General features: G+C 36.5%; 1 protein-coding gene across 1 annotated transcript in view; it reads left to right on the top strand.

Moving 5' to 3' along the window:
* Nucleotides 1-7,531, top strand: part of prox1a (prospero homeobox 1a) — a 32,155-nt gene extending 24,624 nt beyond the window's left edge. Inside the window, exon 5 of the mRNA XM_027020118.2 lies at nt 4,993-7,531. Coding sequence (XP_026875919.2) covers nt 4,993-5,181 — 189 coding nt within the window. The 3' untranslated portion in view covers nt 5,182-7,531. The remainder of the gene's footprint in view (nt 1-4,992) is intronic.
* Nucleotides 7,532-18,659: the final 11,128 nt, after the last annotated feature.

Raw genomic sequence — 18,659 nt, 5'->3', positions numbered from 1 at the left:
TTTTTTATGTTCACCCAAAAATTATAAAGAAACTATTTGTAGTTTGGCATTTGGGAGACCTTTTTGAGGCTTGAAATACACTGCTGCTGTAAAGTATCCCACACAGACTGTCACTGACCTGACTGTCTAGATCAAAGGGCAGTATTTTACAAATAATATTTTGTGTGTGTACATAGTTAAAAAACACAAAAACAAAATTAGTACATTTGTTGCAACCTTTAGAACAAATTGGATGTAGGCATACCACAATAACACACAGTCCCTCCTGAGAGTAGAACAAGGCTTTCTCTCTCTCTCTCTTTCTCTCTCTCTCATTCTCTCTTTTTATCTGTCCTCCTGCCATGTTAAAATTTTGCTGCTGTTTTTCAGACAGCTTTTTGCCATGAATGGCTTTAAATCACAGAAGATGTGGTAGGTTGTCAGTGTTGAGGTTGGTGATTTGGAGTTGGGATATCTATAACCTTTGTAATCCCCTCTCCCTATCTTTCCCTCTCTTTTCACCTCTTTTTCTGCCTCACCCTCTTTTCCATGTGACATTCATTCATCAGCCAAGTGCGTTTGGCAAGCCCTTCGCCTACAAGCGCCGTCCCAGTGACCACTAACCTTGGTATGTCCTGACACTCATGATGAGTATCTGCAGGACACAGAAGGCAAGCATGCTGCTATGTCAGGCCTTTATTGTGTACTGCCGAGGCTGGGGACAGTCAGCATAATCAAACAAATGACCCCTGAAGGCTGTGCCCCTTGGGAAAGGAGAAGGAGAAGGAGACAGAGCCCCAGCCAAAAGCACTTGGGCAGGTCCCCCCTCCCCCTCTTTCCTTACCCCTCCCATTCTATGATCTTGCCCCAGGAGAAAGAGGGAGAGGAAGCGAGAAATTACTGTACCACACTGTACAAAAATGTCACACGTTCAAGGCAAGCAGAGTTTGAACACAAGCATGAAAAGGGAAAATAGGGTGTGCATACAGCCACAGAAACACAATCAGGCCATCCAAAAAGACATGTTGGACCCTATCATCTTATTTGTTGGATGGGTTTAAAAAGATATTTATAGTCACACTATAATTTAATGGTGCATCACCAGAAGTGAGGCAGTTATGATGTTGGCAAAGCTAACCCTAAGATAACCCACCAACCAAGGTCTTCTAAACAAAGGTTTGCCTTTGATGACAGTATATTTAACACATCTAATGGAAAAAAAGAGGGTGGTGCATGGCTTGGGTTTCATAGATAGCATGCTTTGTCCAGACAACTGCTCACCTGTCTGGGTCTTTGAGGAGAGCTGATCAGGCTATGACTGATAGGACTGATGCTATGCTAGGAGGACATATTTTTAGAAGAGTTTGGTACAGTCCCCTGATAGGAAATTAGGATATTTGGTGTTCAATGTATATTTATTCATAGCAGCATAAAAATTGGGTGCATTATATTAAAGTAGTAAAGTATTATCACAGCAAGATTAAACGTACATGTTTGTGAAAAGTTGTAGTTACTAATAATAAGCATAGTTTGCACAGGGCATTTACCCTGGTGCTAAACTGGCCTTCTGATGGAAGGCCCAAAGTAAACCTCCCTTTTTTACATTAACATTTATTTCTTTATAATCCAATCTTTTCTATCACAGTGGCAGATTAAGCATTGTCATGCCCAAAATCCACAACATGTATCTGAATCAGTTTCCCCCAAACCCATGTGTTGATCTAAATCATGACATAGAATATCTGTATGAACTGCATTTTCTGTTTAGGTTAGGGGTACTCAATCTTATCTGCAAAGGATCGGTGTGTCTTAAGTTTTCATTCCAACCAAGTGGAAACACCTATTTACATTTGTTTAATCAGTTTGTAGTCCTTCAAACAACTGATTAGTTGCATCATGTGTGGTCCTGCTTGATTGGAATGAAAACATGTCAATTGCAGGAGAAGAATGGATTAAACAGGATTAAGACCAGATACTGAAGCTAGTCCTACTGCTCAGTATCTTATGACTTAAATTCACTATTTCCTCTGTAATGCACAGGAGTCTCTTCTCTGACCTCTAAGGAGATGCTGTCTTCTGAATACTGAGCACATATAGGATGTATTCTGCCTGATCTGGCAGAATTAGCTGGACATAAATGAGCACTGCAAGAGTTCATTCAACACTGCTGGATAACTGTCAACTATTACACTGCCCTTTAATACTAGAGCTCAAGGGCTCAAACGTTTTCATACTAAATGTAGCTTGGGATACTCTAGTAACACTCTTACTGTGACAGCTAGGTAGTTGCTATTAGTCTTAAATTAAGAGGCATTTTCTTTTTTCTTTCTTGACAGTGACAAAAGCAAGGTAAAACACCTTTTGGTGGCATCACACACACACACACACACACACACACACACACATATAATCTGTGCCACATTTTGTTAATGTCAAGAAGAGTATAAGAGACCACTATCTACAGTGTGTAACATTGAGCAGTAAGGAGGTGCACGCATGTGCAGAGAAGAGTGAGATTTAATAGGGGCAAATCCAAAATCAGAGTCATTAAAGCAGTCCAGGGTCATAGAGCCGACAAGGCGAGCACGGGGATACATGAGTAAACTAAATAAACACACACGAAGGCAAACAGGGAAGCAGGCTATAACTAAGGCTAGGGAAAACACAGGGCTAGGAAACACGGAGTACAAACCAACACAACCATATGAAATAAACATACAACCATCAAGCCTAACATTCAAACACATTCCAAAATTCATTCACAAATTCAATGAACAGGCAAAACACAGGGATCAAGACATGGTTTAAATACATGAACTTAACGAGGGACAGGTGTGGAAAATCAAACGAGGGGTGGAGAAAACGACACTATGGCATGGAACTAAAAAACACAAGACAGGGAAAACACGGAACCCGGGAGCGACTGATCGTGACAGTGAAATTAGTATCTACTGGGAATACTAATAAATATATAGTTTTATTTTAAATATGCAGTTTTCATGTGTTATGTTCAACAAAATCGAAGATACCAAATTATTTTGTGAACCTTTGAAATGTAAACTAGAAACTAATCTAGAAAATCCAGTTTCCCAACCCAGATTAAGACTATGGTCTAGTTTCACCACTGTTACTACAATTTAGTCCAAGACTGGGTGTCTGGGTGTCCAAAACCATGTCTGGAAATCCATCCCTTCATCTTTAACCCTAAAGGCATTCAGGTGCTATGAACTGGACCCAGAATTACTGACGGGCTATAGGCATAATACTCATGAGAGGTGTTACTAACTACTGTAGCCCATGTGTTGCCATGTGTCATTTATCAGCCATCCTATAGGCAGAACTTAGGGGGATGGGGTGCTGACCCCCCCTTCCTGGGGAAGAACAGAGAGTTGGCTCTCTCAACATATCATTGTAAACATAACTATACAATTTTAAATAATAATATGCATTGAAAGAACTTATGCTAATTGTAGATGCAAGAAAATTCATCTTTGTGTTTCAAAACATTGTATCCCACCTTCATATGCCTCACAGTGATTTGGTCCACAGCCTACCATCCCTGAAACCCAACACGTTAGCCCTCAATACAAATGCATGATATGAAGTGTGGAAGTAGTAGCTGACCTCTAAGCTAATTTTCAAAGATTAGTTTAAAATATAGGATGTGTCAGACATTGTACTTTACTTCCACCACTCAACAGAATAAAACACATTTACAATTTAATCAGAATGCATTTTGTTTGCTCCTTTACCTTGTAATCAGACTGTATTTTGTTTGCTTTTAGCTTGTAATCAGACTGCATTTTGTTTGCTTATTTATCTTGTAATCAGACTGCTTTTTTTTTTTTTTTTTTTTTTGCTCCTTTACCTTGCGAGTGAATCTTGTGAATCAATGCAGCTGACATATTGTTCTAGAGCAGCTGTATCTCCTAATGCTGTCAGTGAAGGTAGAACATCCGCACTTAAAATAATCATAACATGCTGAACTTTCGACATATTTTCAAGTGGTTTAGTTTGTTACAAACGGGATATGTGTATGTATGATACTGGATACTTTATCTTGTAATAGGAAATAAAACGTATAATATTTAATATTTAACTTGCCATATAACATGTAATTCAGCAGTATTTCTGGTAGCACATTTGGCCCCTTCGGGAAATGCTCTCTAACGGTGAAGAGAATCTGCACCCATGGCCCCTCTGCACTCTGCTCAGTTCCACAGGGATGCTGGTCAGACATCAGTTACAATGACACTGTAGTTGGGTAGTGGCTGCTGCACTAGAATTAGTGCCTAGTATGTTGTAGTTTTATATGCATCACTGTTGCTGCTGGGTTGAAAGTAGTGAGACGTATGGTTAGAGAATAACCACTGATGAAACGTTGGGGGATGTCTAATGCAAACTAAGCCTGACAACACACTTGTCTGAACTGTGCATGAAGGATACTGCTAGTAAATAAAAATTCCAAAGCTTTATAAACTGCATTATATTATATACTTCTAATATTCATTGCTGTGCAAAATGGTCTAATAAAAGAAAAACAGCATAACGTAGTTTATGTTCCAAATTGATCAGTTTAAACGTACTCTTGGAGAGTTATATTAATTTCAGTTTAACTATGTAGACAACTGTATTGCACAGGAGATTCAATAGATACAGAAGATGTATGCCTTTTGAATCAGAGGAAAATATCACGATCCAAAAAAAGTATTTACAGCAGCTCCACCAAAATGTGCTTCAGCTAGTGAAACAAAGAGGAATTAAGGCAGTGAAGCTGTTTGCAGCTTTACTCCATGTCCCATCAGTCTTGGCAGAGCAGCTCTGTCTCCACTCACTGCCAGGGAGGTTCTAGCTTGGCAAGTGGCCTCCTCTCTTGTCTTGTTTGAGCTGTACTGCAGGTCTATTTTGCTGGGTGGTTTGGTGTTTTTTTTTTTTTTTTTTTTTTTGGTTAATCAGAGACTTGGGAATGAAACATAATATGTTTATTAATGTCATTGTCTCCTTGTGGATCAGCAGGTTCCGGAGCGATTCCTGGAAGTGGCGCAGATCACGTTACGGGAGTTTTTCAATGCCATTGTGGCAGGCAAAGATGTTGATCCTTCCTGGAAGAAGGCCATATACAAGGTCATCTGCAAGCTGGACAGTGAGGTTCCAGAGATTTTCAAATCTCCTAACTGCCTGCAGGAGCTTCTGCACGAGTAGTAATTGGTATTGAATACCAGTTTCTCATCCTCTCTCTGCCTCAGATCTGTATGAAGATTAAGGTAGCATTTATATTTTCAAGCCCCAGCTACTGTTAATGTTTTGTGCTTTTCTTTTAAGAAAAAAAGTCTCTTTTTTGACTGTTTAATCTTTACTCAACCCCTTTTACTGCCTTTAAATGGGCATTATTATATTTACCATAAGATGGTAACTAATGGAACCGATTCCACAGATATTTTCTTCTTCTTTGGTCATTTTGTTGAGGACTTGTTTCATGGCAGGATGTTTGTAATGTGTGATTACAATTTCTCAATAAGACTTACATTTTTAGTGTGTATAGATGTAATTATTATTTATGATTAATATAATTATTACCAATAATGTTATTAATGCTTGAAAAAAAGACTCGTGGTATTCTTGTTTCTCATGGCAATGCTACATAAAATAAATTATTCTTTGAACAAAAATATTAAGAGGGTATACCTTTTCTAGTTACATATATTTTGTCTGTTCATTCTTCAGCTTTGGCTGGGGTCCAGTTTTCTTGTGTTTTGCGTCCACTTTGATAATGCTGGTTCTGGGGAGGGTACAGCCTCTCCTGTAACTAAGCAACATGGCCATTTCATAGTGGGGCAAGGCAGTTTAGCACAAAAAAGATGGACGCCTTCCCACTGAGAAACCATTTTTGTTCATAAAAAGAGTGATGTCACAATTGCTCATGTGAACACACACGCATGAACATACTATGCTCATGCATAGACTATTACAGAAGTACAAACATACAAAAAGTCAAACAGACTTTGAAACTCAAAATAAGGGAATCATTGTTAATTTACTTGTTCATTTACAATTACTTAAACAATATAGATCTAAGAAGTTTAGGAGCAACCACAAAAATGTAGGATGGTTTTTATTGAAATATTGTTATTGTTTTTCAATCATTTTATTTTATTTCTTGCATGTGTTTTATATGACTAATATTTACAAGAATCATATTATTTATATATGTAAAGGAATAGGAAAGGAGTTTGTGATTTTAAAGTAAACCTATGCTCCCCAATGGTTATAAGAGATGAAATGGAACTTTAAAACAAAAGCATGTACACTGCTGCATCATCAAAGTAAGCTACAAAAGAATGTAGAATTTGTTGTATAAAGTTTTTGTAGTGATGACCAAGGAAAGTTACAGGAATTTATAGAAATCTGGAGAGAGAGGTTCTATATTGTTTCAAGATAAAAGGGCCTTAATTTCTAGATCATAACTGGAAAGGCTTGAAAGGCAAAATTCCAGACATGATTTCCCTGAAATGCTTTGCTCTGGACTAAACCAGAAAATGAACTAGAATGTACGCGTTCAGATACTGTCATCACAAAGCCTTAAAAAGTCTGCTGACTTCTAGGTGGATGAGTACATAGGGCGATGCACTGTTCCAGGCTTCGCTCCAGTTACAGCCACTGGACCACACATACAATGAGTGCAGCAAAGTGCCCAGCTTTTCACTATGCACTGAAAAGAAAAAAGATGCAAAAAAATTAAAGCTGAAAACTACACAGCTTCTCTTTCATGCCTTTGATTAGACCATGTTAACGTGAGTTCACGATAGCTTGTACAGGTCTTTGATATGTTGAGGGCAAAGCAACAACTAAAATAAAAAAATCTAATATCAAACAAGTATTTGACACCAAAATACACAAACTCACAGAAAGAGAGAGAGAGAAATCAAAATTTTAGGAGGTATGGTATTTATGGAAATTGAAAGTCTATTACAAGTTTAATACATTGTAATAATTTTGGCCCAAATATGTGATGCCACCGTAGATGCGATACGTTTTTTCAGTTGTATCAACTGACCTAGTATGTAGTTTGAGCTACTCCAATGATTACAACTTTTAGGTTTCATGTAGTAAGTAGCAGAAGCATCACAGTACAGCGTAGAATGACATCCCAAATACAACGTCACAACACATTAACAGTATGTTCTCAATCAAAAAAGAGTCTCGCCTTCACAGACAATTTGCACCCTGTGCCTAGACTGATAACACCAGCAAATGTTTTCTTAGTTGGATGTCTTTTTGAAATATCATATTTAGATATATGTTAACAGTGTGTATTGAAATAAACATAAACCTTTGGCTTTTCCTTAAAACATCTGAATAAATTCTTATTCTTTAGGTTTATTGTATTTTCATATTACTCTAAAATGAGCCTAATTTAATTATTGTTCACTTGTGACAACAAAACGTGTAAGAGTCATATAAGAGTCTTTTACAGTACATTTAATGAAGTTGATTTTTTTTGTACTAAAGCACTATAAAGGAGCACTGTTCTATAAAAGCACACATTAGTGTGTGTGTGTGTGTGTGTGTGTGTGTGTGTGTGTGTGTGTGTGTGTGTAGGCCTTGGGGTGGGGTGACAGGGTCTTTTCCACAAAGGGTTGGCATGCCTGCAGGTTTTCATCCTGTACAAGCAGGTGCACACCTGATTCCACTTGTTTAATTGGTTGGTCTCCATCTTCAAACAGTCAAGTACCTCATGTTCTACTGCTTGGCAGAATTGAAAACCTACAGCCTACAGCCTTTATGGGACTGCTGACCCCTGGTTTAAGTACTTCTTTTGCTATTTGTTTTGTGCATCCCTATACCTGAACCTAAAAATAACTACTTACATAAAAACATCTACTTACTTGCTGTAGAAAATTGGTGAGATGGCTAGTAATGTGATCTTTAATTTCACCATTTAAATTGTGTTGCACAAAAATATATGTTAGAGAATAAGGCTTTAGTCTTTCAAAGGTGCTTAGGTTTTTATAAAACACTCATAACTGGAAACTGCTTTCAACAACAAAGATTAAAGAGTATGAGAGAGAGTTGCTAAGAGTGAGATGTAAAAAATGCAGTGTATTTTAACACAATGTTTGACTCTTTGTAAATTATTTAATGCTATATTTATAAAATGATGAGTTTTCAAAAGTTTTAAACATGCTCATTGGTGTATACCTTTCTATAATTTAGCAATATGATGTAAATAGAATTGTGGTGCTTTTTTTGTATAATATACTTATTTGACTTTAGTGAAGTTTTTTTCAATCAGTCACATTTCAGTCACATTTTTTGCTGTATTTTGAGAGATATTTTGAGAGAGACTTTATTAGGCATGTTTACAAGCATGGTCAAGTCTGAACTGTGTATTTTTGCCATGTATTTGTTTTAATTAATCCTAATTTATTTGATGTATAAATTTGGTAATCCTGGAGGTATACGTTAATACTGTTGTGTAGAATTGGCAGAAAAACATGGTAACCCTACTACAGTAACTATTGCAATGTATAGTTGCAAAAGGAACTTGACTGCCTCTCGAGGATGATGGAGAAGATTCGTTTATTTATTTATTTATTTATTTATTTATTTATTTATTTGATTAACTGTATAATCATACTTAGCTTCACTTTGAACGACCTACATGATATAGTAGTCAAACCGTGCCTTCCATCTCCTTGGAACTGAATGTATGTGCACTATGTATGCAAACTTGTAGAAAGAAGAATAAAAAATAATTCTAGATGTAGTCTGTTCTACATTGCCTGTTCTACATTGTTTGGCTCATTCATTCACAGTTTTATAGTCAAGGCCCTTAAATACCATATGGGGCTCATATTATATATGCTATCTGGACATACTTTTTTTCTTTTTTTTTTTGTTCTGTTGTAATCCAGATTACCATATGTACTATATTCTTTCTTTACTGACAGTACTGATAGCTGACCGTACTGATAACAGAATAAACCAGTCATTAAATATCTTTGCCATTGCTCTCAAATTGTCAACATAGGGATATAATTTTTTATTGTAATTGTTTTTGTTTGTTGTAGCCTAAAATAAAGGGAAGAAGAGAGAAAGATGAATTGTGCCAAATAAACATAACATTGTTTGGACAAATTTGCAAAGAAAAGCCTCGGGAATGAAAAGGTATGCTTGGAGAGAGTGGGATAAAAAAGCAGTGTGTGGCTTTTGTGGCAGCGCTGTGTTGAGAGAAGAGAAGCACCCACCACTGTAATTTATAGGCTGATACAAAAAGGCACTTTAGCTGGCCGGGCGCTTCTGCAACTCGGCTGAACAGGAGGTAGGGTCACTCCCCCTTCTGCACCATAATGACGAGTAGAACCCTGCTCCCCTTCTGTTTGATTTCATCAGCGTGGCTTTGAAAGGCACATCTTAACAGCACAACAATAAAACAGCTGTGTTTGTGTTGGCCTGTTCATTGTTGAAAATTTTACCACCACCCCCTCTCCTCTCTCTCTTACTAAAGAGATAACACAAGAATAATGTCACTCACATGTTCCCTAAAAAAAGAATGAAGAATCATTGTTCTTAATTGGAATAATGTTGAAGACTACTGTAAAATGTATGCCATTTCTATAAAATATTAAATGTCACTAGTTATGTTTACAATAAAATCTGATAAGCTGAAAGCATTTTCAAATTGTTCACAGACTCTTGATAGGTGAGAACTGACATCTGATAGGTAAGAAATTAAGTCTGGAGACCTCTTCAGTGGCCACAGTGTTAGCACTTTCTTTTGATTATTACTTAAAAGGTAAACTAAGAGATGGCTCGTCTTTGAGAGAGGACAATAGGAAAATGTCATTATCATTTCTTCTTGCATCATAAGCGACTGCAGATGTTACAGCTGTTTGAACATGTCTGCTGCTGTCAGAGGTCACCCATAGCCTAAAGCTCTATTTAAACACATGGAGCCACTGGCTGGGACACAGGTTTGTTGGAAGCTGGGAACTTGCTTCGTGAGAGTTCTATGACATCACTTGTTATTCTTCCTCTTCTTGGTAATGAAGAAGAAACCGACACCCACCTCCAAGGCTCCCTGTGTTTTGAGCAGACAGGCTCCTTGCAGTTGGGCTGAAGCAGCATCTTTGCATTTCACAAACAGTCTGCTTCATAATCAAATACCATCTGTCGCTACATCTGAACCTGTTTTTAACATCTGTGCTTTCTGGTCTTAACAAAGCTTAAAAAGCCAATTCACAACTTTCACAGTTCACTGACTAGATGTGTATATTTACTACCTTTAATACATCTTTATGCTACTTTTATGAGGTGCCCACTCTCTCCTGGCTAGGGGGTTGTTAGGAGCTGCTGGTGGGTTGATATTGCCTTGCTCAAGTACCGATTATCTTGCCATGGGTAGCCAAGTGTAGAGGACCACCGCACAGAGGGGTGGGGGACAGACAAACACAGACAAACACACACACACACAAATATCTACCCATCTATCTACCTATTTATCTCTCTCTCTCTCTCTCTCTAAAGATAGATAGATAGATAGATAGATAGATAGATAGATAGATAGATAGATAGATAGATAGATAGATAGATAGATAGATAGATAGATAGATAGATAGATAGATAGATAGATAGATAGACACAGACAGAGAATGGAGAGCGTGTAAATGGATAGCAAACAGAGCGAATGGGGAAAATCTTCAAAGTGAACTAACACTTTTTGACAAAAAAAGTTTTGCCTATTCTGCCTGATGAGGAGTCTCAGAGTTGATCATGCTTGAAGTCCTATTACTGGAAATGACTGCAGGCTGAATGGTAAACAGGGGGAGAATCAGCAGCATGGTGCAAGTGAAGTTTGGGAAGTGAAAGATCTCTCAAAGGATGTATTTGTTTGCCACCTCACACATGCTAAGGACTCTGCTAAGCGTGTCCTGCCTCTGTTCAGGCCCATTCAGAGGCAGATGTACAACCCAGGCTACAGAAAATATGATCTGGCACATTTGGGGGAGGGGCCACAGGGGCCAGTTGAAATCTGATTGGTCCCAGAAGTGCCCCTGTCCTGTCACTTGTCACTTCAGAGCATTTCATTAGCTGTATTTTGAAAGATTAACAAACACTATATTCATTTGATTTCACTGGGAAATCTATGGCATCATCTACCTTGAGACAGACTACAGCACACAAGAAACAGAAAACTGCAAAGATAATGTAACCATGATAGTGTGAAAACCACACAAGCTTCATGGTAGTTAAGTTACAGATGATTCAACACATTACCATTTCAATGTGCTATGCCTGAACTTCTGTTACAGATCACAGGAGTGACTGTTGAGCTTATTGCTATTACTTTGAAAAAGTGACCTAGTTATCTAGCTAGGGTTAGTCAACAATGGCAGCTAGCAACCCTGGCAAATACAAAAATTAACATTATCTGGTGATGTATCTATTTTGCATTTTTGTGTCTGGAACTGCTGTTATGCCAAAATGGAAACATGAAATCTCCAGGGCAGGTGGACACTAGAAGCATGAAAACTCTAGGGCAGGTTAAAAGAAGGCCTAGTCTTCCAGTAATAGCTAGTCTGCAACAACAGAGATTCAGGCTAACACAAACTGAGGTCAAGACCAGGGAAGCTCCAAACCTCCTTCACCAGGTCAGCAAAAAGTTATGTACAGCAAAATCATGATGGTATATTGGCAACACAAGTACAGGTTTGTGTTAGTGATCCGCAGTGTTTATCAGTGTTTAACTGCTAATTCAATTAATAAAAGATTATATGTCAAGATATTGTATTTATGTTTTTTTCCACTTTTATCCTTACACAATGATGATGCACATATGCAAACATTTAGATTTAATAAGATCCTTCATAATAAAAATCTTTCAATAACGTTAGTATTTACTGTATGCTAAGATTCATATCAGTTACATGAGCAAACTCACCCTACCAGCAGGAGACATCCTCTCAGATCCCTACAGAATAATAGACTGGGAGGGTGATTTGTTGAATTGACCAGATATATTATTTGACTGAGAAAACTAGTATTTACACTAAAGGGGAATAGCGTGCAAACAAATCACTCATACTGTGGTCATGTGCAAAATGTCAGATATCACGACATACATCCGGAAATTTGTGTCTTGAAATCGCATATTCTACCCAGTCAAAAACAAGAATATAAGACCATAATGGATGAGGCTTGGGTGATGATACTGTTTATTCTTGATTCCTATGCGCCTGAACCCAACTTTACATGTACCAATGTATATTCACAGTACAGATAAACATTTTTTAAGGTGGAGTGTACTGTCTGTGGGTTGAGCTGTGTGCGGTTGTAGAAGCAAACAAATGCATAGTGGTAGACATTGTAGCACATAAACTAAGATCTGAATAGAGAAATACCACTGAGTAGCATACAAACATATAGATGACAGTATAGCTAATGTGGCTAATACTAATGCTAGTAGTTAAATGCTAATGATGACGCTTACATGCTAATGCAACTATCTTTAAAGTTCGAACTAAGTGAATATTGACTGTGGTACTAATATATTGAACACTATATTCCATTTGCTAGAATTACATCTTAGAATACAAGAATAGTTAGAATACAATTACTAAAATTACATCTTAGATAAACTTACTTTAAGTGCAATGTACACACAACCACAAGGGTAAGGAAAGGCGATCAGTAGGGAAGTGCCATCTGACTGCGGCTTTATTAAGTGATGCGTGTCTTGCTTCTTCCATAAGGTTGTAGAGCCAACAGCAAACAAGGTATGACTGGTGAAATATGTGAGAATCAAGCAAGCAGGCAGAGCTTTTCTTTTCACAAGCAATCTGGAATTATGTCTTTAAATTTGGAAACAACAGGCTTGTTATAAATCATCCAAATGCCATAGTTCCCTATGAGAAAAGATGAGACGTCTGATCTTAAATTTGGCGTTACTTATTTACACTACACTGGGCACTTCGTAAGGACCACTTTTGTTTCTCATTTTAATAAAATTGGTCCGTCAACGTAGACACAAGCGTGTATGAAATGACTTGGTGACACCTAGTGGTGGATTTATAATTATGCTCTCAATCACAGCTATGTAAGATCATGAAAAATTCAAGTGTCTATTATGTTTGTTGGGGTATGACTCCCATTTTGTTGTGAGTCATCAAATATCTAGATCACATACTTTCCTTATTTTTAATACTTTCCAAAATTACAAAACTAGAAAAAACTAGAAAACTATGAACAAATAGTTGTGGAATTGTGCAATGTCCAAAAAAGTGTTAATCAAAAATCTTATATTTTAGACACTTCACATGTAGGCTTGATGACAGCTTCACATACTCTTGGCATTCTCTCAGCTTCATAAGGTAACCACTTGGGGTGCTTTTCAAAGAGACTTGGAGAAGTTCCAACATATGCTGAGCATGTGTTGGATGAGTGACTGAAGTTCTACACAGCTATCAACGTTCAATGTTTATATTTATCTTAGAACAAAAAATTATGATTATTTTCAAATATCTTAAGGAAAATATACACTCAGTGAGTCGTGTCCAAACCTTTGGCAGGTACCATATGTGCATGTGCACATATGCTTCTGCATGTTCTGAAATTAAATAAAATGCATTTATTCACAAATTATGCTTTGCTGGAATACAAAAATGTATACTCCCTCCTGCGATACATTGCTTTCTAATGGAACATTATATTTTGGTTCCCATGAAAGTTCAACTGAAGGTTTCCTTTTAGAGCCAGGTAGCTTGTCATAATTAATTTGGGCTTAATTTACTTAATTTTTGCCCCTTGATCCCTTATATAGGAGGCTGGAGATTGGAGATCATCATTGTATTACAGCAGAATATACATATGTCCTTTTCCAGACACAGTTATCAAATCCATAGTTGTTTTCTTTAGTTTTTTATTGCATCAGTGCTACTTTCAGATTTGCAGCTTTTTTCTCTGATTTATTAAGGTCAACAACTGTTTGTCTTTTGTGACAATATATATTGTAAATAGTGTTATGCAAACAAAACCGACAACTTTATAAAATAATGTGTTGGTGCATTTGTAAAGTCTGAGAGAAAATAAATGAACAATATCAGCAACTAGAACATTTAGAATACCACATTAGCATACAAGCCATCTGCTGTGATTGTAAATAAGGATAGAGAATCTACTCAGTGCCACCATCTTGGTTTGTATTAAATCTATTTTATCATATTTCATTTTTATCTTTTGTCTTACTTGTCTATGGTTAATTTTAAGGTTATCTAAGGTTAATGTTTAGCTATTGCTACTGGCACACTGTTAGTTCTTAGTGCCTATTGAAACTTTGTGGGTGTAGAACATTCCTAGGTCCTTCTAAGGGTGTCACAGATTTTCTATGTGGGGTCAGATGAGCAAAGGTAATGTAACAGTGTTTGCTAAAATATGTCACCACTCTACCATGATACAGATGATTTCAAGGTGAAATTATCTTAGGAAGTCTTTTTGGATGCTGATATAGTATGTAGCCTCTGTTCTATGTAATCTTTGTTTATACGAGATGTGTGAAGGCTGGAGAACCACAAGTGAAGGGAGGACAAGCTGTGCAGCTGCTACCCTCTTAAAGGTGCATGCTTTCAGCCCTATTGTTGCAGACAGGGCCAAGGAATTTCATTTGTCATGAAATGGACACCACTCCAGGAACTTTCCTCCTCAGTACCCTACTATAAATAACTCTCTTCCCTCCATTCTGTATAACTAAATGTATCAGAGACACAAAGAAGGTGAGTAAGAGAGAATGCTTTAAACTTTAAAATGTTTTAAATGCTCTAAAATGTCAGTGATTTAATATAGCTTTTAAGGTTTAACTAAATAATCAAAATTATCAAAAAGTGTCAGTACTGATGAAGCAACTCTTATAAATGTTTTGAACACACCTGTTTTATTATATACACATAGGATTGTGCTAAAGTTCATAATACAAATAGAAACAATCCCAGTAATTGACTAATGCTCTGGGTAATGCAGGATTCCATGGATCAACATGAGCTTGACAGTGTACATCTGCAAGGATGAGAGAAGTAGAGGAGTTATCTGTCATAAGGGCTACACTGGCTCATTCTATTCAAGACGGTTGCATTGCCTAATGAAGAATGGATGGATGGCATACTACATGCACGCACATTCACACACACACACACACACACACACACACACACACACACACACATACGTTTGTTAGACGTCATACAGAAGATTATTGAAAACTGAACAATTTAAAAGAGAAACATGGTGTTTTCAAAAAAGAAAGTGATTTAGTCTAAAGAAGAAATGTCCTCATCCGTATGAAACAGGTCAGTGGAACATCTGTAAAAGACCATAAAACAGCATCTGCTTGGTACACATAACGGCTCACATTTAAATGTCCAGATGTCTCATTTTATCTGTATTAATAAAATAATTGTGACAGTGAAATTAAACAAAACTATTCTCTTCAACTTTGGAAAATGTGGTTTTAAAGAGGCATCATGAAGCAATGGACTGGTTTTCTCTCACAGGGCAAAGAATAAACATTTTACAAAAGTAAATTAACACTGAGTATTATATATAACAGAGATAAAATATTTTTTGCTGTGCTTATTACTGCTGTATATTGTATTGTATCAATGAAGTAGATTGGAATGTTATTAAATATTATCAAGCATCTGTACAAGAGTTTTACTTAACTTGAGTACTACTCTTTGATTATGCGGACTGTATAGGACTGTAGTCCAAAAGAAATACACAAAATAGTAGTGGGGTTTGAAACCCAGTACTGCAAATGTGCAAAACATAAACAACAACAAAATATTACATTTAGACAGCTCATCACTGTAGAGCTAGCTAAGATGATAAGGAGATAATCAGATATTCAGTAGGTTAATGGTTTATGTTCCATATATTTAGCATAAAAGGACAAATCAATGTAGCAACACAAGATTACTGTTTCCTGCTCTCAATTCAGGACAAAACAAGTTAGCACATTGAACTGCAAATACATTTTTAAAGCCCAGCTATTGCTGCAAAAGCACTTTCACCACAAAGGCTCTTCACTAACATGTTTCTAATATTTTACTTTAAGACTTTAATAATTTACCATGTTATTGACAGAGGGACTACTAATTAATTATTTGATGGCCTAACAAATCAGTGTCCATGCTCTTTTGTTTTTTAAAATGAAATATATTAAAAATGTATAAAACTTTGATTTTTTTTTCATACATGAGGGTGTGAATGTAAAAGATAATAATATGTCTATAATATGCAGACTGACAAGTATGAGGAGAAAAAAACACACAAGACTCTAGATTCTACAACAAGATGGAAAGTGAGCAGAGTTAAGCCTACATGCCAGGCCTAGGGAGATTTAAGACCACAGGGTGCTCTGTGTCATCTGCCCAGATTGCAATATTTTATTAGAAATGGCTCTCTTTGAAAACTAACTCTACTTATTATTTTTCTCATTACTTATCATTTTCTTTCATTCAAATGACAATCTCGACAGTCTAATCCATCATCACAAGAAAAAAATACAAAAATACATATCTATATATATATATATATATATATATATATATATATATATATATATATATATATATATATATATATATTTATATATTTATATATATATTTATGTGTGTGTGTGTGTGTGTGTGTGTGTGTGTGTGTGTGTGTGTGTGTGTGTTGCTATAAGTACTGCCCTTGCAAATTTCAAAACTGATTTAGTATTTGGTCCCCTGGCCCTAGGGGAATTACAAACATTATGGGATAATGTCCTAGGAACTCTGTGTCTCAGGTTAATCAAGAATAAATATGTAAAGAACAGTAATATTCAGAAATGCACATGTATGGTGTAGGTTCATCATTGGCTTGATGTCACTATCACCAGTTAGACCAGAGCAGTTAGTTAGAAAAGAACAGATGGTTAGACCAGAAGATTTCCAGCTGAGTGGGAAAGTGCATAAATAGATAATGCAGATGATCATATTTATACTTTAAAACCAAATATTAGTGATTAGAGTTAGGGACTTTATATTTCCTTAAATGTTTTCTTTATAACAAGAGGTTTGGAAAACATACCATTGAAACATGCCATCTTTGTTAAAGTTGGTTATGCACATTGTACTGTCATCAGAATATCAAATCTCATTTTTGAGTATTTGGTTCTGGCCACTGCAGATGTTTGCTAGGTGCCTAAGACCGAACTGCTAATATTACACCGACCTGCTTGACAATACATAGAACAACCAGTGGAATGTCTGAAGACATTAGTTAAGAGTCAAAGCATTAAATGCCTCTTTTTCTAATGGCTTCAAAGGGTTTCTATTGAGAAATGATCATACTGTGATTGTTAAATGAGAGATGTAAATCTGATTGTTTTTTTCTTTTTGAAATGAAAAGAAAAAAAAAACAGAAAAAAGGCAAGAAAACACATCAGGGCTGTGAATCACCCCAATTTCCCATTTGTGATGTAGTCATATACAAATAAGGTACATTTATTTATGAGTAAAATAAATAAATATAAAATAACAATTGCTATGAATAATCCAACCAGTCTGTACCATCATAATGGCAACTTCATGTAGAAGGTCATTCTGTAACTTTCAAACCTGACGAGAAGTCACAGCACAACAAGTCTTCAGTCATCCAAAGTTCATATATTACTCCACTGCTGTGTTGTTCCCTTCACTGGTTTCCACTAGCTGTCTGAATCAGATTTAAAACTCTGATGTTCGCTTACAAAGCCAAAAATGGACCAGCCCTTCCCTAGATGATGACAATGGTCAAAGCCCGATCCATACCTCAACTACTTCAAATACGACTCAGCTTGAGACACCATGCTTCAAGTCTTGTGGTAGACAAGTCTTGAGACTTCTCCATCCTGACTCCCAGATAGTGGAATGAACTTCCACTGGAAGTCCAGACTGCAGAAGCTGTTGCAATCTTCAAATGCTGACTGAAGACTGAAGACTCATCTATTTGTGTATATAAATGACCACTGATCCTGAAGACTTGTCTATTTGTATATTATATAAATGACCAGTTATCTTTAAGACACATCTATTTGTGTATTATATAAATGATCAGTGATCCTGAAGACTCATTTATTTGTGTATTATATAAATGACCATTGATACTGCACCTATTGAATTTACTACTGTTTACTACATATTACTGTTGAATAACAAATTCTAACATTTATTGTTTGGTATTGTTTGTTATTGCACTTACTGTTGTCTGATCTAGAGCTTATACTTACTTTGCATTTCTTCTAGGTTCCAGCATTGATTACTGTATTTCAGCAGTATTCTAGTTCAAAGATAGCTTGAATTCTGACTGTACTGGCTAGGATACATTCTGTGACTAGATGACAAAGCATTTTTATAAGTCGCTCTGGATAAAAGTGTCTGCTAAATGCTGAAAATGTTAAATTTAAATGTAAATTTGTCATTTGCCTCAAATGATTTTTTTTGCATTTAGATGCTTCCACATTACCCACCCTGTCATGCAGGGACAGACAGCTCGCAACAGCGCCCAGTTTCTCCCCCAAAATAATTGTAGTAATGTACACAGAGTTTCCATCTTTAGTTTCATGTGTGCGTGTGTGTGTGTGTGTGTGTGTGTGTGTGTGTTTACGGAGAGAGGGAGAGAGA

This window comes from Electrophorus electricus, chromosome 13, assembly GCF_013358815.1.
Source record: "Electrophorus electricus isolate fEleEle1 chromosome 13, fEleEle1.pri, whole genome shotgun sequence".
NCBI lineage: Eukaryota > Metazoa > Chordata > Actinopteri > Gymnotiformes > Gymnotidae > Electrophorus > Electrophorus electricus.
This window is presented reverse-complemented; position numbering and strand designations above follow the sequence as displayed.